The sequence below is a fragment of the Trematomus bernacchii genome, unplaced genomic scaffold, assembly GCF_902827165.1.
Source record: "Trematomus bernacchii unplaced genomic scaffold, fTreBer1.1, whole genome shotgun sequence".
In the NCBI taxonomy this organism is placed as follows: Eukaryota; Metazoa; Chordata; class Actinopteri; order Perciformes; family Nototheniidae; genus Trematomus; species Trematomus bernacchii.
In genome coordinates, this window is record NW_022987574.1 from 2,720,495 (window position 1) to 2,745,254 (window position 24,760).

Sequence of the window (24,760 nt, forward strand, 5' to 3'; positions counted from 1 at the left end):
TGTTCAATGGCATTAAAACGAGAAAAAAAAATGCTACAACTGTTTATCCATAGGTTGATAATGTACCTGTGCCTTTCAAGAAATTATTTATAATCCATAATTCCATTTTTTATGTAAAAATCGGAGCGGAAAAGTTAGCTGCTAATGGTAGCCACCAGAGTGTATGCAGCTTCCGGTTTTGGTAACGCGTCACTCTCACTCCTTATTTGTTAACGTTTTGGTGTGTATATAACTTTCCCTCGATTCCATTGGCTCTAGCGGTTATAAAGAGATTTCATTCATCAAAATCGAGCAAGGGGGGCCAGAGATGGGTCAAATCCACCCAAATGACCCCAGAAGTGTTTTTTTTTTTGCTAAATCTCTCTAAAAAGGTCAAATTTCACTTGTTTTGCATCAATCTTGATACAGGGTACTTATTATATGTTGTACTTTGGATTCCTAAAGCTTTTAGTCTACTAACCCACCATCCAAGGGTAGTTTTCACTATAAGTAAAAAAGAATATTTGGACGGACACTATAATTTACAGTTTTTTACTATGTAAAATAAAAAACATCTATATTGATTCTGACTTTTCTACATCCAACTCACAGGTTTATCATTACTTTGAGAATAAAGATTATTAATTTAACCCTTTTAGAAGGGAAGATATGGTCATTTGTTCTGGGAATGTCATTTTCGAGCCTGAGACCTGAAAAACAGGCTCAGGGCTTAAGAGGTTAACAATGATCCGCTATACAGTAGTACCAGACATACATCTACCGTACTGTATCAGACTTTATTTCACATGAGCTCCAGTGTGGAACCCCACTTTACCCCCTGGTGGATCAATGATCCATTGCAGCTGGCTTCATTATAATTACATTTATTTATCAAGGGGGCGGTCTCAAGTCACGCTGGAGGTTTTCCTTTGAGGGAGGGCAGACCCCGTGCCGGCCACGGCCCTCACGTTTCAAACTGTCCGAAATTAGGTGCTACATCTGTACAAGTGTTTGTCAGCAGCTTTAAAATCAAAACTGCTCCACCTGTTACAAATCTGCTCAAAGATTGTTGGTCAACCCTGTCAGAGACTCTATGACTCAGCCTAACATAACTAACAGCCTAACATAACAACCTAGTGAGGCTGTCCAACAACATCATCTCTGACCCAAACCATGTTCTGAACAGTGAATATGAACTGCTACCATCTAATCGGAGATACAGGGTCCCACGATTCAATAAAGTCAGACTGAAGCACTCCTTTGTGCACCAGTCAATCCTCACAGTAAATACAGAGCTAAATCCCAGATTAAATGCACGCTGAAGGGTCTTTGAGCATGTTTTCTCTCACTGATTGTGCTGTTATGTTAAATGTTGTTTGTGTTTCATGTATTTGTGTCTGTATATTTGTCTATGTTGGTGTTGGACATGGAGCTGCTGTGACGCAAGTCAAATTTCAGACTTATAAATAAAGTAATATCGTATCGTTTGTGGGAGTTCTTCTAGTTTGTCCAATTGTCTTCTAATTAGGGATCTATAAATAAAGAACTACGGCAGTGTTATATTTAATGCAGCCGAACCATTTATTAAAATATGATGACTTTCAAAGAGAAAAGCAAGCATACACACAGTTTTGTTTTGTACAAATAGCCCATTACACTTTTGGGGTTGCGTTCAATGTCTGCAACGGATCCAAGTTAGTTGAGGATTATGGGAAGGGTAGTGTCTTCCGCTATCCATAACTCAGAAAAAACTATTTGTTTCTCAGATTCGAAGGGGAAAAACACAAGAGCATTGTTCACAATTGAATCCAATTAATGTAGTGGAAAGGACAAAGTGGTGTTTTTGAATTGATGAGTTCAGCTATCACTGTCAAATCGATCAACAGTAAGGATAATACTTACTTCCAGGTGTAAAGTTCTCCGTTATCCAATGGGACGGACGGTCACAGCGTCTTTAACTGCCGCGGTCGGCTCCGTACCTAAATTCTTTGATGGCTGGAGTGCTCCCCTATCACCGCCAATGGGAATACATTGCAATCAGTTGAAAGCTCTATACGTTGGTTAAAGACGCTGAAGGAGACTTTGTGCTAAAGAAATTGACGCCAAAGGACCCTGACCAAGCGTCATTTTTTGACGCGCAGGGAGTGAGACTGTGTTGCTTAGACAGAAAGCTGATCTCTTATTGTTGCCAGTTTGCCTAACAGCTGATAGATATATCTGATATAGCGGATCTTTGTTAAAATCCTATCATATGTCACGGATAGGATCATATTCTGTGCTAAATAAGAGACATGTAATCATTTACAAAACATCATCTTTTTTTAATTTAACAAAATAATGTTGTTTAATCCACGTTGGCGTACTACAACTACAAAAACAATCGGTTTGTTTTTTCATCAGGAAATGCAGCCCGGCTCAAACAAATGATTTTAAATCATCATCCTCACGATCATTTAATGCAGGGGTACTCAAATACAAATCTTAAAGGTCCAAAAAAATTGTTTCAATAAGACAAAGGTCCGTTTATTACGGTCTTTTAAACAATTGCAACAAGATTCTTAACACGAGGTTGCAAAAACAAAAATAATCTGTATGCAGCAGTTTTCATTGTTATTGTGTCTGTGCTTGATCCCTCAGAGTCGCAGTGTGAGCTGCACAGTTATGAATAAAGGCAGCTGCACCCTCTTTCATTCAGCATTCCCATTATTGCTTTATAAATGTCTTGCCCCCTTGTGTGTCCACTGAGGTTCGTCAGGCCAAACACATCTTCAACAAACTCCCCCTTTGCCTCATCATAAAAACTCACAAACACCAGCAACTGAGCATTGTCAGTGGTGTCAGTGGACTCATCCACAGCTAAGGAAATGCACTGTGCATGTTTTATTCCATCACAAAGCTGATTAATCAAATCACCAGCCAGTATTTATGTTCTTCTGGTTGCTGTGGAATCTGAGAGGGGGATTTGCTTGATTTGACCTGTTATTTCCTCTTTTTGTTTGCCTTCAAACATGGTCTCCATCACTTCAGTCATGCATTCTTTTATACTTCAGTTATTATCCAGTGGAAAGTCCTTACCTACTGGCCTAGTTAAATCAAAGAAAAATATATAATTACACACGTAAGGTCATCATCTTAACAGTTTTGTATGCTCATCCGTGAGCAGAGCATCAAGTTGACATGTCTATTACAGCTGAATGCGGCGATTACAATTTTGTTCAGCAAAACGCCTCACAAACGTATTAAGATCAACAGCTTTAGTGCGTTTTGATTCAATGCTGAGTACAGCCAAAATTGACAGTCTCTTCTCTGTCATTGTAGACCGCAAATACCTCATTCCTTCAGTACTTGGGTCCGAATGCTTCTCGTTTTGCGCCGTCCCGTTCAAATGAAATCAGGGCCGGGGGAGGGGTTACAAGACGTGCGTCTTGTGCTGCATTCACTTGCACTCGGACATTAGAGATTTTCTCTCTCATATGTCCGATGAGCCACAACTTTTCTTTCAAAACAAAGCTGCCAACTGGGGTGGCAAGGCCTATTTTTAGGGTGGCAGTTACCACCCCATGCCACCCCGGTAGGTGAAACTAGGCTACTAGCTACAGTACAGATGCAACTAGATGAGCTGTTAACTCTCGCTCTGACTTTTTTTTTTAAACACACACGCATTTTTCCCACCCGCATTCCGTGAAGACCCGCCCTACAGTGCCTCTGATTCGCAGACTGTTGGTGGGGGGAAAAAACGCTGACGGGATGCTGAATGTGATTGGACCAATGCGTTGACAGACACACACAGACAGTGGAACAGTCGTACATGCAGAGCGCTGTTTGAAGTGGACATAGCGGAGAATTTTGACTCGTTGCGTTGTGGCGATGTCTCGCAGATAACACAGATAATACATATGAAAAGTATAATTTGCTCAGAGTCCAGAGACAGTAGTGGTTCGGTCCGGATCCGGACCGGAGTCCGGACTTTGAGGATGCCTGATTTAATGTATCATATGTTCGCCGAATTGACATGAAAGCACTAACAAATATGAATATGCTGTAGTCAACTTCATTAAAACGTTATTAACTTGCCTAAACTCAGTAATTCACTAAAAAATTGTTTATTTTTAATGGAGCCTCGTCATCTCACCACAGGCAAACAATAATATTTACAGTGTTAATAGTTTACTGTATTATTAGTGTTTAATATTACTGCTATAACAATCACACATTGAGTTCATTGTTGTGCAATGATAAAATCAGACCGTTGTTTTTTTAAATAGTCTGAATGAAACTCAGCAGCTCTCAGGATTGCCGGTCTGAAAGGGTCTCTGGAAATATCAAACATTTAATTAACGTTTTAAAAACAGTGACGGGGTCTTAAATCAGAGGTGGAAGAAAATAAATGTAGTAAAGTAAATGTCCTGCATTCAAAATTGTCAATTGCCCAAGTGAAAAGTATTATCATCTGAAAGTAAAATGAATCATTATGTTATTAGTATTAATAATTAATTAATAATAATAATTATTATAGTTATAAATACATATAAGTATTTTTACAACTTATATTTAGAAATAAATGTGTTCATCCGATGCCTGCCAATATGGCAGGCATCTGCTATAATGGGGTTAATGTATGATATTACTTATACAACACAATATAATACATGATAATGTATGAGTTGATTTACTTTGATCTACTGTACTGTGTAAAAACACCACAACAATATTACAAAAAATATACTGCATATTAAAGCAAACTATTGTAAAGGTAAAAGTATGAGGTAAAAAATAAAGAAGTGTAAACATTTACATTATTATTATGATTATTTAATATATAAAGACTATATATTATTGAATTACAATTAAGATAAGATTAGATATACTTTATTTTATCTAAAATATTGATGTGTTTTCGTTATAGTAGCCTGTGAAAACCATAACAAATATGTGTTTAAATGCTCTTCAGCAAACACAACTGCAGAGCTGTAAACATTACTGAAGTACTGAAAGTCCATGAAACAAACTGAAGACCTAAGTTCACCCAGTTGTCTTTGTGTATTTGTGAATGAATACCATGATTTATCTCATGGTTAAATCCTGAAATTGAACAAATGGGGAAATCTGGGAGGGCTTAAAAATCCCAGCCACTGGTTTTCGCTGGGTTTTTGGATGGAATCCGCTGGGTGGAGTCCTTTCTGGAGTGCTACATCTGTATTCTTAATAACTTGTTGCATAACAAGGATGCCTAAACTAATCATCTTGTCAGAAATTACCTGAAATCCCTGGAGATCTCCAAGGCATGATTGCCCCAAGCATGAAGGTATTAGTTATTCACTCAGTCTTAATTTTAAGACTTACAGTGTCAAAGAAATTGAAAAATGGGAAAACTTTACATAAAGACATAGTCCTTGTGCGGATGGTTGGCAAAGAAATACATTTTGTAAAATGTGTTTTAAGACCACTGAAATGTATGGAAAGTAAGGATTTATATGCTGTTTTGTGTAGTTCATTAATCTGAGCCTACTTATAATTGGGCAGAGGGTATCCACCTATCCATCTACTTATGGAGACGCTGGAAACCACATGTGATTTAACGACCAATTCTAAAGTTGAACAATGACTTGGCTTATAACTCTGTTTGATTCTCCCCCACCTCTCTTTTTTCATAGACTGGGAAGCTCGTATTGACAGCCACGGCAGAGTTTTTTATGTGGATCATGTCAACCGTACCACAACCTGGCAGAGACCAAGCCACAGCAGCAAGTGTAACCACGGCATCCCCCGCTCAGGATCCACACAGCAGATGGAACAACTCAACAGGAGGTCAGACTGGGAATAAAGAGAGAGAGCTCCAACTGTAGGGATTATAGTAGACACAGTATACTGCAATAACATTGTAGTATAAATTATGTTGGGTGTGTTGTCATACGAATTATGCAATAACCTGTAAAGTTGATTGTGAAAGACACAGATACCCGTTATAATAAACAGCAAGACTTCACAAGCCAAATAAATGTTCCATCAGCATACTTGTGTGAAAAGATGACTTGTTGTTTCTGCAGGTACGAGAACATCCAAAGAACCATGGCCACAGAAGAGTATGGTGAAAGTCCAAGGTTAGAGCGCAGCAGCAGTGCGGAGACTGATTCTGAGACTTCTCAGACAGGTACCGTTCTGACCCTCCTCACCATTTGAAATGAGATGAAGAATCTCTGCTTTTCATGCCAATAAAATATAAGACTTAAAAAATTATTATTAATATCGTTTAATAATCGATTGTGTTTATGCATATTTGTGGGACTGCAGATACACTATATAGACAAAAGTATTGGGTATACTATGTAAAGTATCCTCTTAATCATTGAATTCAGGTGTTTCATTCAATCCCATTGCCACAGGTGTATAAAATCAAGCACCCAGCCATGCAGTCTGCCTTTACAAACATTTGTGAAAGAATGGGTCGATCTAAAGAGCTCACTGAACTCGAACGTGGTACTGTTCGAATTCGGATGCCACCGTTGCAACAAGTCAGTTTGTGAAATGTCTTCTCTCCTAGATATTCCACGATCAACTGTAAGTGGTATTATTGCAAAGTGGAAAAGTGTAGGTACCACAGCAACTCAGCCACGAAGAGGCAGACAACATAAAGTTACAGAGCGGGGTCGCCGAGTGCTGAGGTGCGCAAAAGTGGCCAAAGCTCTGCTGACTCAATAACTGCAGAGTTCCAAACCAGCTCTGGTATTAATATCAGCACCAAAACTGTGCACCGGGAGCTTCATGGCATGGGTTTTCATGGCCGAGCAGCTGCATGCAAGCCTTTCATCACCAAGCACAATGCCAAGTGTCAGATGGAGTGGTGTGAAGCACGCCGTCACTGGACTCTGGAGCAGTGGAAACGTGTTCTGTGGAGTGACGAATCACGCTTCTCCATCCTCTGATGGACAAGTCTTGGTTGGCGAAGGCAAGGGTTGCAGTCGAATTGTCCAAAAATCAGCTCTTATCATCTTTTCCTATCCACTATTCCTTAACCTCTGTGTGAAACGTCACACAAGGAATAGTGGATAGGAGAATTCAAAAGGGCTTAGGAAAAGAGACTGCGGTGCTTTGAGAATCCGACTGCACTTACACTATCCGACGTATTTATGATGCGCCAGTGGATGTCATAAATGTGCGTCTGCTGTGGGGAAACTACCGTTTTTTATACAGCGGACTACATGGATGTATAATAAGAACGGCAGACTACTGTAAACCAGTGATGGGGTCGTTACTCAAAAAAAGTAATCTATTACACATTACTCATTACCAGAGTTGGGTGTAACAATATTACTTTTGTCGGTAACGGAGTAGTGTAACGCGTTACTTTTATAATTCAGTAATCACACTACAGTTACTACCATTGCCCCGACACGCGTTACTTTGTTACTTTTATAAAATCAGTCATAATCACACTGACAGACAAGAGGGGTTTCCGCCGCAGGTTTATATGTACGTAATCAGCGCGACTTGCACATCTCCACGTGCAGTGCTGCATAAACATGGCTGAGTCAGCGATAACTTTCGAGGGGTGGAGGTATGCCCATTATTTTGAGTTCGTCCGAAGAATAGACAGGAATGTGACGGTGAGGTGCAAACTGTGTCCAGGCCAGAAGCTGTTATCCACTGCTGTAAACACCACGTCAAACCTCAACAAACACCTGCAAAGAACACATGCTAAGGTGAAGCTAATAGCTAAGGACCCCCGAACCCAGAGTGAGGATGTTGTGAGTGCGCCGCCGCCGACTCCGAAGCAGCAAAAATTACCGGTAACCAAAGCAGAGATGGACAGGCTTGTAGCATCCTTCATAGTAGAGAAAATGTTGCCCATTTGCACAGTGGAATCACCATCGCATCGTTCAGAGATATACTGCGCAAAATACAGATAGCAAGAGACAGAGGACAGCCATGGTCAGAGCTATCTGGATCAGTCTTATGCGACAATGGAAACTGAACTAAAGAGAACATTTGAAACTTTAGCAGTCTGCGTGATCTGCCTGTAGGGATGGGCGGGCCGGCCCTGCGAGTAAAGTAACGAGTAAAGTACAGATGAAGCGTCTTATTTTGGACAGTTTAAAGTGCGAGGGTCGTGATCGGTTCATGCACGTTCCGTGATGGCCGGCCGGCCCCCAGTCAGACTTGATACCGCCCCCATGATAAATACATTTAATTATTGTGAAGCCAGCTGCAAGGGATCATTGATCCACCAGGGGGTGCAGTGGGGTTCCACACTGGAGTCATGTGAAATCAACTTCTAAATAATAGATGTTGTTTAGTCGGAAAAAACGAACGAGCCGGCTCTCCCGATTTTTAATCCTAATTTAATCATCATCATTGATGTTTATGTTCGCCGAATTGACATGAAATCACTGACAAATATGAATATTCTGTATTCAACTTCATTGAAACGATCAGGATGGGTGTTATTTTTCCCCACAATGACCAAGTCGCTGCAAATGATCCCATGTATTACATGTACATGGCCACATTCTCAACAAAGTTACGTAACGAAACATTCTGTATTCCTTGCTTACTTTTTATTTAATGCTTTATAACAGCTGGAATAGTTCGTTTAGAACAGGCACCTCACTCGCAATCTGCTCCTCCGCAACGCCTACCACCTACCTCCGGCTGAAATTATGAATGTACAGTAAGGCATAGTAATCATAGATAACACGGCAGGCTCCGTTACAGTTTGTTTTCATCTGATTTCAAATATTTCAAATGTCTGAAGTTAATAAATACATTCTCAGTGTTCAAGTCAATAATAGTCATATAAGAAAAGTACTGATCTAATAACAGAGATTTTATAAGGACTTTTCAATGTTCGACATCGCTCATGTGAAATACAGTAAACTGGATGTTGTGGTGCCGAGAGGCGGGGTATCAAAAGTACAAGCTAAACTTTTATTTAGCATCTGAACACACTTGTAAACAACGTGATGCCCGGGAAGCGAAGACCCGGCGGAAACAGCTGGTCTGGTTCACTAAAATGTCCGTGTACAGTATATCTGGTACTAATGTATAGCGGATCTTTGTTAAGATCCATATGTCACGGATAGATATTATATATAGAGATGGGATGGCAGAAGGTGCTATATATATATATATATAATTCCAAAGCTGGTAAAGACCTTTCAAATTTAGCAATAATAGTCATATAAGAAAAGTACTGATTTGTTCTTGAATATTATAATAAAATAAACACCGGCTGTTGTTATGCCTGCTGTAACGTTTACTTTCTCCGTTCTCCGCTTAAGTAATTATTACTTCCTGGTTAGCTTTCCGCTCGAAATTTAAATCTGAAAATGGCAAAATAACGGAGAAAAAAACGTTCACAGAGAAGACGACAACAATTGTCACTTGCACTTGTCATTTAGCATCTGAACACACTTGTAAACAACGTGATGCCCGGGAAGCGAAGACCCGGCGGAAACAGCTGGTCTGGTTCACTAAAATGTCCGTGTACAGTATATCTGGTACTAATGTATAGCGGATCTTTGTTAAGATCCATATGTCAGTAGAGATGGGATGGCAGAAGGTGCTATATATATATATATATATATATATATAATTCCAAAGCTGGTAAAGACCTTTCAAATTTAGCAATAATAGTCATATAAGAAAAGTACTGATTTGTTCTTGAATCAACTTTTTTATGGAAAATGTTTTATGTAATTTATTCATTTAAATAAAATGAAAGACATTCACAGTTAATGTAATTAGATATACATTATTAATGCCATACATTTTTAAATGTAATTAGATATACATTATTAATGCCATACATTTTTGCATAAATATTTATTCAGTATGATAGCTGTCTAACAGAAGTTAAATCCATTTCTCACTTATTCTGACAATGTACTTAACCCCAAATAAAAGAACCCAATAAAAATAGTTGTTAAATAATAGTGAAGTCACGTTGTAATAACAATAACTCATCTCTCTCGGTTTTTTTTGTTTTCTTTGTGTGCTTTGCCAAAAGCCACTGTGTCAAGTGTCCTAGTTGGGTTACCGTAACGAACAGCAGCCGGCTCTCGATTTTTAATCCTAATTTAATCGTTTATGTTCGCCGAATTGACATGAAATCACTGACAAATATGAATATACTGTATTCAACTTCATTAAAATGTTATTAACGTGCCTAAACTCAGTAATTCACTAAAAATTACTGATCCCTCCGCGTCGCGGAGGGATCTTGATCCCTGGGTGTTATTTTTCCCCATAATGACCAAGTCGCTGCAAATTATCCCGCTTATTACATGGCCACATTCTCAACAAAGTAACGACATGACTCCCAATATTAATTAAAATGCTTTTATGGATTTAGAAAATATTTTTATTGATTTAAAACATAGTTCTATGTATTGATTTAAATTGACATGCATCCGCTAAGAAAAATAGTCCGTTGTTACCGTTTTTTAAACAGTCAGAATGAAACGGCAGCTCTCAGCTGTGTGTTCACACTCCTAACTCTGATCTTTCTTTTCCAACAGTTAAGTTAACTGTAGGTTACTCTGAGTGACAAGCTTACAGTTAGTGAAGTAACACTTTTTTTTGGTGAGTCACGACCTCGCTGTTTCATTCTAACATAACGCTCCAAATATGACTGTTTCCACTCGGACTTCAATACAGCAACACCATTGTTTGGTTTCCATGGTAGCGTGTCTCTTTAGTAGCGTGCACTCCTTTCCTGTAAATTACAGGTCCAGCCAGGCAAAACAGTAATATGAAATATGAACGTTAGTTTTTAACTGAAATGATCAAATAAAGTCAAAATGTCACAGTGTTTACAAACATTGACCATACCGTTCACCAGCCCCCACCCCACTCTTTGTTTAAAACGAATTGGCCATCGGAATGTGTGTGTCCCAACCCCCCCCTGTGATATCTCTTCACAGGGGGGAGAGAGTTAGACGCTCGTGAATTGTCAAGGGGGGGGGGGGGGGCCTCTCTGCACGGAGGAGCCGCGGAGAAGTGAATCACAGTGATCTGCTATTTTAAAGTAAATTCAACACATATCGACCCTAAATATAGCATATATTAAGAACGAGAAAGTGTTAACATCGTTTTTTGTAAACATATGACCAATGTGCGAGGGTGATGACATCAGAGCATCGTCCTATGGGCTTAGCCCCGGACAGGTACAACAGGTATTCACTCAGAGGGGGGGTAGTTATCCATTTACATGTCAAAAAGCAACATACAGTAGGCGGGTGGGGGATGGTGAACGTTTACATTTCTCTACAGCAGTGGTTCCCAAACTTTTTGTGCCCAAGGCACACCAAAGGACAAGTAAAAATCTCAAGGCACACCTATTGTGCGAAATAGCCCTTATAACACGTGTTATCACTCATATCATGTAAAATATCTGTAAATGTGCATAATTATTTACTAATGCCAAATAAAATGTATAGATAGAACAATCAGTGGTTCAAGTTAGTATATTCCTCAGTGTAACACTACTCAGTTTGTCAACTATGTTACGGACAAACTTGATGTCATTACAATCATTTGATTAAGTCCTGCACTTCAAGTAAAATCAAATTTGAAAGGCTCTTGAGTCTATTCTACCATATATCCAAAGATTTTTTAAAGTTTAAAAAATAATTGTATTAAAGTTTTGTTTTTTCATGTGATATGTTCAGCACTGTCATTAAGTTTAGGGATATTTTGTATTATAAAACTACCATACAGGTCATTTTGATAGTTTTAAGAGATGTCATGTAAAACTCCAACCTGTGTAGATATACATTATACTATAAAGGATATCAGAAGCACTATTTTAGATATTTTAAATTTGAAAAAATGAGGTGCAACATAGTTGACAATGAAAGTCAAACATTTGACGCAAATAACATAGTTGACTGGACACATTATTAACCATCAGCACTATGTTAATTTCAAGGCAGAAGTGCAAAATTCCATTGATAATGATGTGTAATGACGTCTACATGTCGTACAAATTGTCAACTAGGTTACCTGTCAACTAAGTTACTACAGTTATTACAGTACTGGGTAACTCAGTTGACAGGTAACCTAGTTGACAATTTCCCTATTTTGACCCATCATTTCAATGGTAGGCCTTGCCTGGATGACCACATGTCATTTTCTTGAACAGGTTAACATCACATTTGCACATATAATTGAATTAAAATCATTAAACAATTGTAAACCATAACAATGTACGTAACATTGTTGATTGTCAATGAGTATATTAATTGACCATGTGCTATTATACATAAAATATTGTAAAAATGTAGAGGACAATCACCACAGTGTGTTCAAAATGTCTGCCAAAGAGGAACATGGCATCATGTGATGCTGGTGACATGGTATTGGGACAAACAATTTTTGAGTTAAAGGGGGAAGTTCTGTTAGTAACATAGTTGACAGAACTTTTGCGGACATTCATATATTAAGATATTTAAATTATTTAAAGGGGGAAATCAATTAAAAATATGTTATTATTCTTTAGTATTTAGACTTTTGAAATAAATGAATCATTTTTTAAATTTACTTTAATGGTTTTTATTCATTATTTTGAATCCAAGACACCCTCAACTGAAAAACGGACATAGCAAAAACTGACAATTTAAGAACATCATGACACATTTCAAGCTAAATAAAGCATAGGATGCACATAATGTTTGTGTGATATTATAACATGCTTTCCAATAATAGGCAAAATATGATATTTTTGAAGAAAATAGTTAGAATAATTATAATTATCATCAATGAACATCAATGGACATGGAATGTACCCTAAATTGTAGAATCACTCAGCAGTTACATACACCAAACCTTCCAGTTATATTCCTATCAATATTATGAAGGCTTTTACAGAAGGGTTTGGTCATATATAATTCATAGCCTGAATTATATAACATTTTATACCTAAAAACATGGTGAAAATTGATATTTTAGGGCTGTTGACAGTATTTTCTGATTTATGGAGTGATACAAAGAGATATCCAAAATCCCTTCTGTAAAAGCCTTAGATACTAATATGACTACAAAATGAAACAATAATTTTGATCCTGGCTTTATCCAAAGTTCAGATTTCGGTTCCTGAAATGTGTTAAAATATGCGCATATCTCATGAGATAATGGTTCATTTGGATATTTAAACATGCTATTTCAGAAAACTTGTAATACAAAAAACAATTGCCTTATTGTAAGTAATTAACTGGAGAAATATTTAGCTGATATCTTTAAGTTAAAAATACCCTATTCACCTGGGGTGTCTCGCCTTAATTAGATGTTTGATAAGTGCAGATCACATAGTAAAACACGTACACAGATACATTATTTTGTATTTTTATTAAATTCGACAATGTCAATTTCACTTTCCACTATGTCCACCGTTGTTTTTCACAACCAATGGCAGAACTTTATTGAGGCCTGTAATTAGTCAACTACAGCAGGGGTTCCCAACCCCCGGTCCGCGGACCGGTACCGGGCCGCGGAGGTGTTACTGCCGGGCCGCGAAATAGCTGTGAGTTTATCGTAATATTTGCAGAATTATAAATATATAAAAATATTTTATCATAATTTTTTTTTCAAAAAGTGTTTAATTTTCGCCCCTATGCCACCAGTCATATTATTTCATCCAGTAGCTAGTTAATCTTTCACCAGAAAACCGTTGAAAATGGCTTTTATGATGTTCCGAGGGATTCGGCGGCTCAGCCTAAGGTCTCAGCCTCTTGTGCGCACGAGCATGTTACCGGTGCGCCAAGTAGGAAGAGGAGCGCACAAGAGACAACCGTTTGATTGCAGACTGTTATGTTTATGTGGGGAAATGGTGGTGCATACATTATTTGAGATATATTTCAAACTCGGACTGCATTTTAAGGACATGTCGGCCAGGGGTGTAGAGGGAGCTATTTGTTTAAGCACCGGATTGGCAAAACAGGAGAGTAAACCAGTCTGCCTTGATCTATGAATTAATGTCCGGGACTCTCACGGTATCTGCTGCCCGCAGCTGTTTTATAGAAGGAAACCCTCCTTCACTTCATGAAATGGCTGCAGCATCAGGAGGCAGCGGGACGTATACTCGGTAAAGAGCTGTGCCTTTTTACGCACCGCCTTCGCTGTGTTTAACTTAATCAGAACAGTTTAAGAGTGACTGCAGGCTGCTACGTGTTAACCACACACACATCAACACACATCGAACTGCCCGATTACTCCCCCTTTTATTAGTTTTATGAAGGAGATGTCCAGTCAGTCACCATGGCGCATGATGTGTGTGTGTATGTGCTCTGCTCAGCTCAGCTCTGTGTGTTCGGTGTGTTTGTGTCTGTCCGACACCCGCATATATGCGGCTGTTCCCAAAATAAACTAGTTTAATCTTAATCTCGATGTAGTGCTATGCTGTCGGGAGTGCACCGGAACGAACGACACTATCATAATGTCTTCTGAAAACAAATGCCAGTGTCATACACACACACACACACACACACACACACACACACACACACACACACACACACACACACACACACACACACACACACACACACCCTGGCGACCGGACATCTCCTTCATAATGCGGAAAATTTCCGAAAAACCAAAAAACAACACCGGTTCTTTTTTAAACTTTGTTAATATGTTTTGGATGCATATTGTTCTAGTATTTGTTCAGGCTGTTACATACAATTAGCCTCTGTTGCTACCTGCTGGTGGTGAGTAAATATTAAAATCAGTTAAAATTGACAACCGGTCCGCGATTTCTTTTTAATGTATCTACCGGTCCTTGGCACAATAAAGGTTGGGAACCCCTGAACTACAGGTCTCTTGAGTCAGTCTTTTTCTTCCAAAAAGCTTGTGACAAGATGTTATTGCTCTTGGGGCATTAAAAACAAGATTTTAACTTTAGTTTTTTATATAATATCTGCATTTTCTATTGTGAAAAACTAAGTCTTAGTTATTTAATATATAGCGCCATCTCCTGGTTAAACCCTGAAATTGGAGAATAGTGGGAGGGCCTAACATTCCTGAATACTGGTCTTTGGCAGGCAACTGGCTGGCAACTGGCTGGCAGTCGGCAGGAAGCTGTATGCTGGGGTCCAAAATAAGAGGCTCCATCTGTAACGAGTTACTTTATGTAGAGAGTAACGAAGTAGTGTAATATATTACTTTTTTTTAAAGTAATATGTAATATATTACTTTTTTTTAGTAACGACCCCATCTCTGCTCATTACTTTAAAAAAAAGTAATATATTACTTTACTTCTTTACTTTCTACATAAAGTAACTTGTTACATTACACTTTACATTACTTTTGCGTTACTCAGCAACAGCCTATAGCCAAAACTGAAAACTTAGGCCTACATGTGCACACATATAACAATTACTATTGCAATAAGGAAGAGATAACACAAGTTAATAACGGTGTAAATTCTAGTTTTTGCTGCTTGTTCGGAGTCGGCGCACATTCAACATCATCACTCTGGGTTCGGGGGTCTTTAGCTACTTGCTTCGTAGCTTTGAATGCATATTGCCTTTGCAGGTGCTTGGAGAGGTTCTGGCCTGGGGCCTCATTTATAAAGGGATATACGCTCAAAAAATGGCGTACGCCAGTTTCTACGCAATGTTTGCGATTTATAAAATACTAACTTGACGGGAAAATGTGCGGTCCTCCACGCAAACTCTAACCCATGCGTACGCACTAAGCACACAAACGGGAGAGACGAGAAACTGCGACACCGTTGGCAGAAGGAAGAATGGAGAGAAATATGTGGAAATAAATAAAAGGTTATCTCTCATTTATCATATGAAGAATTCATTTTCAAACATTGATTAAAGCCAATCTTAAAACGATTAAACAAACGCCTGTTTGAGACTCCTCAGTGCTCACAAAAACTTGGAGAAATAAATAAATACGGATATGTTATTTAAAACCACCTCGAATATGTTGTGTTAATGTTATGAAATGTTTTCTCATAAATGATGCGGTAAGCAGGAGGGCAGAATAACGTCTAAACTGACGCCGTTTTGCATTTCTATAGGTTGTAGATACGAGCATGGTTTTATATACTATCACGTTTAATCGTGTTTTATGCCGTTTGCCAAGACTTGATAAGTTGCTCGTAAAACACAGGAGGTATGGAAACTAAGAACACCATATGTGGTAAATTGTACAGCTAATATAACACAACACATTAGTTGTATTTCCTTTAACTGGCGGATTATGGATATATAGTTGCTGATCGACAGCTGGAACACAAACCACCAAATACAACAAAAATAATTCAGATCCAGTCGTCATGACTCCACTCCGGAGGGATTCCCCGATCATTTCTTACAGTTTCTCATCAAGGGGGTGTCTCCTGTCCCCGGGACAAACACACTGCCTGAGGAAGGTTAGGTTATGTGTATTTTTTTTGTCATTAACTTTTTTCGGACCACTTATTTATTTATTTTGGTGACAATCCGACCTCCATGCTGCTACTCTGGTTCAAACTGCATCCACCAAACAATATGATTTATCTCGACCTCCCCAAAATAACCAAAATCTGACACGGTGTGAGATGTCTTTTTTAGCTGTTCGGTCGTAATTTCCTGCGATCTTCTTCATGCAGTCAGTCAAAATGAATGGGCGTTTCTTTGACTATTTATAGGCAAATATGGGCGTTACGTGAAGCCTGCAAAAGCTGCGCCGCATTTCGAGTCGATTGTGATTTATAAAGGGAAACAGGCGTAGGAAGTGCCGGTACGCACTTCCCTCGCCGGTACGCAATGTTTTGTGAATCGGAAAATGTCGGAACATTTCTGTACCTATTTTTTTGCTTTGTACTACGTAAGCAACCTTCTCACGTCAATCCTACGCAAGGCGTTATAAATGAGGCCCCTGGACACAGTTTGCACCTTTCCGTCACATTCCTGTCCTTTCTTCTGACAAATTCTAAATAATGGAATAATGTCATCAACATTAGCTGTTGATGACTCCGCCACCCCTCGAAAGTTATAGCTGTTGATGACTCCGCCATGTCTCTGCACTGCAGCACAACCCCTGTGACAGTTGCATGTGGACAAGTCGCACAAATGTTACGCAAATATAAACCTGCGGCGAAAATCCCTCTAGTGACTAGAAATATTTTAAATTGTTAAAAGTTAAACCTATCACATTTAGCTTATCTACCCCTGGAACTAGCTAAACTAGTTATAAATATGTTTATTATTTACTGTCGTGTCGGGTCACTCATTCACTGGATCAGCATGAGACTGATACAGACTGGCTGTCAGGAGAGGAAGAGAGGAAAAGAGAGGCTCCGTTTATCCCGTGTTATTATCCAAAGTTACTGTAAACTTTTGAATAATGTAGTAACTACTGTCAAAGGGAGAATCTAGTAATTTTTTCGCGCAATGTTAGTAACTGTAATCTGATTAATGAATTTATAACAGTAACGCGTTACATTACTGCATTACCGAAAAATGTTGTGTGATTACTTTGTAACGCGTTACACCCAACACTGCTGTAAACGCATCTATATACTTTGCACCGTGCTCTTATGGTGTTGTTTTATGCTTTATGAACGTGGACAACAGTGAAACATATTCTTCATGACCGAGGTTGGAATTGACATAAAAAAGTAAAGTGAAACTTATGCTTGTCACCCTCACCCTCCGATCCACATTAATACAAATGATCCCAATACGTATGATTGTATGAAAAGATCTTAAAATAAATACCAACCAGCTCAGTAAACACTGTGACATTTTTACTTTATTTGATCATTTCAGTAAAAACTAATGTTTATAATAGTGATGAACGTTTAAAACAAAGCACTTTGGCAAGTTACCACATACATTTTAAAATGCTTAATACGCACCGTATCTTTCATGATATAATTTCTCGTCATAATCGGTTGTTTCCGATAACGGCCGAATGTTGTGTCACGGTAAATGTTGCGGCCGCAAGGTATTGTGGGACAGCATTTTCTCTTTTCCTTTCGTAGAGGAAGGTCCAGCGTTTCTTAAGCTAAAGGAGCTTATAAAGGAAGTTTCAAACCTCCTTTCCTATCATCGAGAGCAGTGGTTCTCAACCTTTTTACACCAAGTACCACCTGAGAAAATAGTTGGCTCTTCAAGTACCACCATATGACCAATCTTAAAACGATTAAACAAATGCCTGTTTGAGACTCCTCAGTGCTCACAAAAACTTGGAGAAATAAATAAATACGGATATGTTATTTAAAACCACCTCGAATATGTTGTGTTAATGTTATGAAATGTTTTCTCATAAATGATGCGGTAAGCAGGAGGGCAGAATAACGTCTAAACTGACGCCGTTTTGCATTTCTATAGGTTGTAGATACGAGCATGGTTTTATATACTATCACGTTTAATCGTGTTTTATGCCGTTTGCCAAGACTTGATAAGTCGCTCGTAAAACACAGGAGGTATGGAAACTAAGAACACCATATGTGGTAAATTGTACAGCTAATATAACACAACACATTAGTTGTATTTCCTTTAACTGGCGGATTATGGATATATAGTTGCTGATCGACAGCTGGAACACAAACCACCAAATACAACAAAAATAATTCAGATCCAGTCGTCATGACTCCACTCCGGAGGGATTCCCCGATCATTTCTTACAGTTTCTCATCAAGGGGGTGTCTCCTGTCCCCGGGACAAACACACTGCCTAAGGAAGGTTAGGTTATGTGTATTTTTTTTGTCATTAACTTTTTTCGGACCACTTATTTATTTATTTTGGTGACAATCCGACCTCCATGCTGCTACTCTGGTTCAAACTGCATCCACCAAACAATATGATTTATCTCGACCTCCCCAAAATAACCAAAATCTGACACGGTGTGAGATGTCTTTTTTAGCTGTTCGGTCATAATTTCCTGCGATCTTCTTCATGCAGTCAGTCAAAATGAATGGGCGTTTCTTTGACTATTTATAGGCAAATATGGGCGTTACGTGAAGCCTGCAAAAGCTGCGCCGCATTTCGAGTCGATTGTGATTTATAAAGGGAAACAGGCGTAGGAAGTGCCGGTACGCACTTCCCTCGCCGGTACGCAATGTTTTGTGAATCGGAAAATGTCGGAACATTTCTGTACCTATTTTTTTGCTTTGTACTACGTAAGCAACCTTCTCACGTCAATCCTACGCAAGGCGTTATAAATGAGGCACCTGGACACAGTTTGCACCTTTCCGTCACATTCCTGTCCTTTCTTCTGACAAATTCTAAATAATGGAATAATGTCATCAACATTAGCTGTTGATGACTCCGCCACCCCTCGAAAGTTATAGCTGTTGATGACTCCGCCATGTCTCTGCACTGCAGCACAACCCCTGTGACAGTTGCATGTGGACAAGTCGCACAAATGTTACGCAAATATAAACCTGCGGCGGAAATCCCTCTAGTGACTAGAAATATTTTAAATTGTTAAAAGTTAAACCTATCACATTTAGCTTATCTACCCCTGGAACTAGCTAAACTAGTTATAAATATGTTTATTATTTACTGTCGTGTCGGGTCACTCATTCACTGGATCAGCATGAGACTGATACAGACTGGCTGTCAGGAGAGGAAGAGAGAAAAAGAGAGGCTCCGTTTATCCCGTGTTATTATCCAAAGTTACTGTAAACTTTTGAATAATGTAGTAACTACTGTCAAAGGGAGAATCTAGTAACTTTTTCGCGCAATGTTAGTAACTGTAATCTGATTATGCTCTTATGGTGTTGTTTTATGCTTTATGAACGTGGACAACAGTGAAACATATTCTTCATGACCGAGGTTGGAATTGACATAAAAAAGTAAAGTGAAACTTATGCTTGTCACCCTCACCCTCCGATCCACATTAATACAAATGATCCCAATACGTATGATTGTATGAAAAGATCTTAAAATAAATACCAACCAGCTCAGTAAACACTGTGACATTTTTACTTTATTTGATCATTTCAGTAAAAACTAATGTTTATAATAGTGATGAACGTTTAAAACAAAGCACTTTGGCAAGTTACCACATACATTTTAAAATGCTTAATACGCACCGTATCTTTCATGATATAATTTCTCGTCATAATCGGTTGTTTCCGATAACGGCCGAATGTTGTGTCACGGTAAATGTTGCGGCCGCAAGGTATTGTGGGACAGCATTTTCTCTTTTCCTTTCGTATAGGAAGGTCCAGCATTTCTTAAGCTAAAGGAGCTTATAAAGGAAGTTTCAAACCTCCTTTCCTATCATCTAGAGCAGTGGTTCTCAACCTTTTTACACCAAGTACCACCTGAGAAAATAGTTGGCTCTTCAAGTACCACCATATGACCAATGTTAAAATACAGTCTATGCACAGTTCATGCAGGACTCGGAGGCAAATGTATTCATAATAACATTATTTATTTATTGTGCTCCATGTACAAAGGGCAGTATCTCTCTCTCTCTCACTCACTCTCTCACTCTCTCTCTCTCTCACTCTCTCTCTCTCTCACTCACTCTCTCACTCTCTCTCTCTCTCTCTCTCTCTCTCTCTCTCTCACTCATCACTCTCTCACTCATCACTCACACACACATGACAAGTGAGAATATAAAGAACAAAATAATAACTTATTCTCACACAACAAATTACAACTGTACACACATGTCATTTCCTGGACCTATACCAAAGTTTGAATGTAGGCCTCCTGCAACCACCTACATTGTAACAGAAAATGTCCTCTTGGGAATTCAGTTCCACAATAATAATGACGCCTCCAGGAGCAGATGAGCCTAAGGGCTAATAGCTCATCTTCAGTCTGCTGATGTTTGCTATTGCCATTTCTGTGGTGGCAAAGTAAAAAAGAAATATAACAATTAAGACAAGTGTGTGCTTTTTCAGCTTTTGACCTCGGTCACAGCCTTCTCTCCATTCTTTGTGCAAATGCCTTCTTCCTGAGTCACTTCTCTCCTCCATCTTATTTCACTTTTGCGTTGCTGGCGGAGCCTGCGCTTGTGCTCGGTTGATGACTGTCTTCCTCCTCATTCACTTTCGCTGGTAATATTCTCCTCTGTACCTCTATCACAACATCATTCAGCTTTCTTCTTTCTTTAGCTTGCTTGCAACATTCGCTAATCGTTCGCGGGTAGTATGGTCGTCATTAGCAACGCCAGAAATAAATATAAAAAATGTTTTCGTTTCTAAATCTAGAAACAACAATAGCCTATGAGAACTTATTTAAACCACAGTTTCAATTATCTCAATCTTATTTTCATTCATTGTAGTATTTTGATAGTATGATTTATTTTTTAATTAATGTTATTCAATCAAGCCTCAAACTGATGGCACTTGTCCCTATAGCCTGTTTTAAATTGAAGTTGTCTGAGGTCCTTACCACCAGCTGCTCTTGCAGTGATAAGTAGTGTACCTTACTGTCCCAAATGTGCTCAATGTAGTGACTGCTTTTCATCTTTTTGTTTACTTAGTTGTGTTTTCTGTATTTTACATGTCTGTGTTATGTGTAAGAACGTGTAACGTTGCTGCCTTCTTGGCCAGGTCAACATTGTAAATGAGATTTTGTCTCAATGTTTTCATCTGGTTAAATAAAATGTAAAAAAATATATATATATTTAAAAAAATATATTTGTTTTGTCAGATTCCTCGCTAGTACCACTAGCGGGAGCTGGCGTACCACCAGTGGTGGTGAGAACCACTGATCTAGAGAATTCAACAGCTCTTATTATGGCGGCCACTGAGGTATTTCCGGGTCATTTCACTCCGTTAGGAAGGTTCCTAAGCTAAACTGACAATTGGACCGCAACCCAGGAGAACGCTACCAGCCTGACTGCATTGTGCCAACTTTAAAGTTTGGTGGAGGAGGGATAATGCTATGGGGTTGTTTTTCTAGGATCGGCCTAGGCCCCTTAATTCCAGTGAAGGGGATTCTTAATGCTTCATCTTACCAAGTCATTTTGGACAATTCTATGCTTCCAACTTTCTGGAAACAGTTTGGGGAAGGCCCTTTTCTGTTCCAGTATGACTGTGCCCCAGTGCACAAAGCAAGTTCCATAAAGGCATGGTTGGATGAGTTTGGTGTGGAAGAACTTGACTGGCCCACACAGAGCCCTGACCTCAACCCCATTGAACACCTTTGGGATAAACTAGAACGGAAATTGCGAGCCAGGACCTCTCGTCCAACATCAGTGTCTGACCTCACAAATGCTCTTCTGGATGAATGGGCAAACATTCCCACAGACACACTCCAAAATCTTGTAGAAAGCCTTCCCAGAACAGCTGTTATAGCTGCAAAGTGGGGACCAACTTCATATTAATGCCTAAGAATTTGGAATTGGATGTCATAAAAGCTCCTGTAGGTGGAATGTGTAGGTGGCCCAATACTTTTGTCTATATAGTGTATGTTTTCACGGCATAATATGACATAATAACTGGCTTCTTGGTTTCAATGTCATTTACAATGGTTTATCATATTTTAAATGTCAAATATTATATTTATTAATAGTTCATATAAAGCCTCTTTAAAAACCTACTTTAGTGCTTAACCTGTTAAGCCCGAGAGACCCCGGTACCGGGGCACTGCCGCAACATCTTGCAGGAAACAGTGTCTGAGGGCATGTTCATTTAATAAAACTATGAATGTTTTATATCCATGTAACGGGAAGAAACTCATCTAACTGATCATTTTTTTTTTTTTTTCAAAAGAAAACTCACAATGCTAACACTGAGCCTCTGAATTAGCAACGAGCGAAAAATGCTAACACCTTACTGCACCGAATATCACTCACAAAACCTTATTATTTATCTTTTCACCACATCCAACACATCGTTTCACATCGTGAGGTGACACAGAATCGATTGACACCGACATTACCACTGAATTATACGTATTTGCGACGTTATAAGCAAAAACGGACATCAAAACAGGTGACGCTAGGTAGCTAAAAATGCTAACATTTTTACCTTGGCTCTGTAGTCTCTCCAAAGTGGTCTTCAATGGCATTAAAACGATAAAAACGCTGCTGAAGTTAATCCATCGGTTAATCTAATGTGTCTGTGTCCCTTTGAAATGATTTCTGATAATCCATAAGCATTAAAACTGCTTTTCCGTTTCCAGATGTCAAAGCTAGAGATAGGTTCACTCTGATGGAAAATTACATGCGCGAAGCCCCCACCTTTTCTCTTCACAACGTGTGTGTGTGGGGGACTCCCCCTTCGATTCTATTGGCTCTAACGGTCAGAAAGAGGTGTCAACCATCAAAATCGAGCAAGGGGGGCCAGAGATATGGAAAATCCACCCAAATGACCCCAGAAGTGGTTTCTTTTTGCTAAATCTCTCTAAAAAGGTCAAATGTCACTTGTTTTGCATCAATCTTGATACAGGGTACTTATTATATGTTGTACTTTGGATTCCTAAAGCTTTTAGTCTACAAACCATCATCCAAGGGTGGTTTTCACTATAAGTAAAAAATAATTTTTGGACGGACACTATAATTTACAGTTTTTTACTATGTAAAATCTGAATTTTCTTTAAAATAAAAAACATCTATATTGATTCTGACTTTTCTACATCCAACTCACAGGTTTATCATTACTTTGAGAAAAATGATTATTAATTTAACCCTTTTAGAAGGGAAGATATGGTCATTTGTTCTGGGAATGTCATTTTCGAGCCTGAGACCTGAAAAACAGGCTCAGGGCTTAACAGGTTAAAACAGAGAAAGTAATTCACCTTGTTTGTCTGCAGGTCCCGCTTCCCCTGTCAATCACCAGAAGATCAGTCATCTCCTCCAATCGCCTGCTGTCAAGTTCATCACACACCCAGAATTCTTCACTGTGTTGCACAGTAACTATGTTAGTCCTTCACACACACAAAATAATGGCTATGTAGATACAGCTCTGGAAATAATTAAGAGACCACCAATTTATAGGTATGTGTTTGAGTAAAATTATAATTTTTTTATTTTAATCTATAAACTACTGACAACATTTCTCTGTGTTGGAATTCAACAGACACAGAGTGCTCTCTTAATTTCTTTCAGAGCTTCATATCAGATATAGTTTATTATATTTAGAATGACATACATAAATACAGTATATCTCCCTAAACTTTAATTATTTATAAATACAACATTTTAGGATAAAGTTGTAAATTATATTTGCTGACCTGGATGCTATTTTACTTTATTTTATTGTTTTGAAGTGACTAATGAGGACATTAACCATTATTTTAATGTCACTCAATTGAGTAAAAATTGTCACTTAATTGGTATACTGCAGCCAGCAGCCACTTAAAATACTTGATTTTAAGTAAAAGGTCTTTATTGTTATTATTAGTGTCTGTACCCTACAGATAAATGTAATCTTTTTTCGAACCTTTCACTTCGATACAAAACACGTTAAACTGGAATGAGTAATTTTACTATATAATTATATATAAGTAATTTTACTATAATACTATAATAATCTACTTTTCTAATTTTCTAATCATAAATCTATCGATTAGATTTATGATTCGAAAATTATAAAAGTAGGGGAGACATCTGGATATTATCCGGCTGAACAAAACGTGCATTTATCTAACAGGTTCGTTTTCCACAGACCTTATTTCAAGCTATTTTCCAAAATCCTATGGAGAAATCCCATTGCTTTTTTGTCGAGGGAACCCATGCGCAGCTTACTTCCGGGTTTTAGGACGCGCCACTGCACCACTCTATTAGGTGGTCAACTTTGAAATCTTAAATATCAAAGCGTCAAAACTAAATATATTTGCATCAATAGGAATGTTAATAGTGGAAACAGAAAAAA

The 24,760-nt window shown here is 38.5% G+C and overlaps 1 protein-coding gene across 1 annotated transcript in view; it reads left to right on the forward strand.

Moving 5' to 3' along the window:
- Positions 1-24,760, forward strand: part of LOC117479651 (E3 ubiquitin-protein ligase HECW1) — a 215,454-nt gene that overhangs the window by 161,927 nt on the left and 28,767 nt on the right. Inside the window, exons 14-16 of the mRNA XM_034126757.1 lie at positions 5,634-5,787; positions 6,027-6,130; positions 23,700-23,806. Coding sequence (XP_033982648.1) covers positions 5,634-5,787; positions 6,027-6,130; positions 23,700-23,806 — 365 coding nt within the window. The remainder of the gene's footprint in view (positions 1-5,633; positions 5,788-6,026; positions 6,131-23,699; positions 23,807-24,760) is intronic.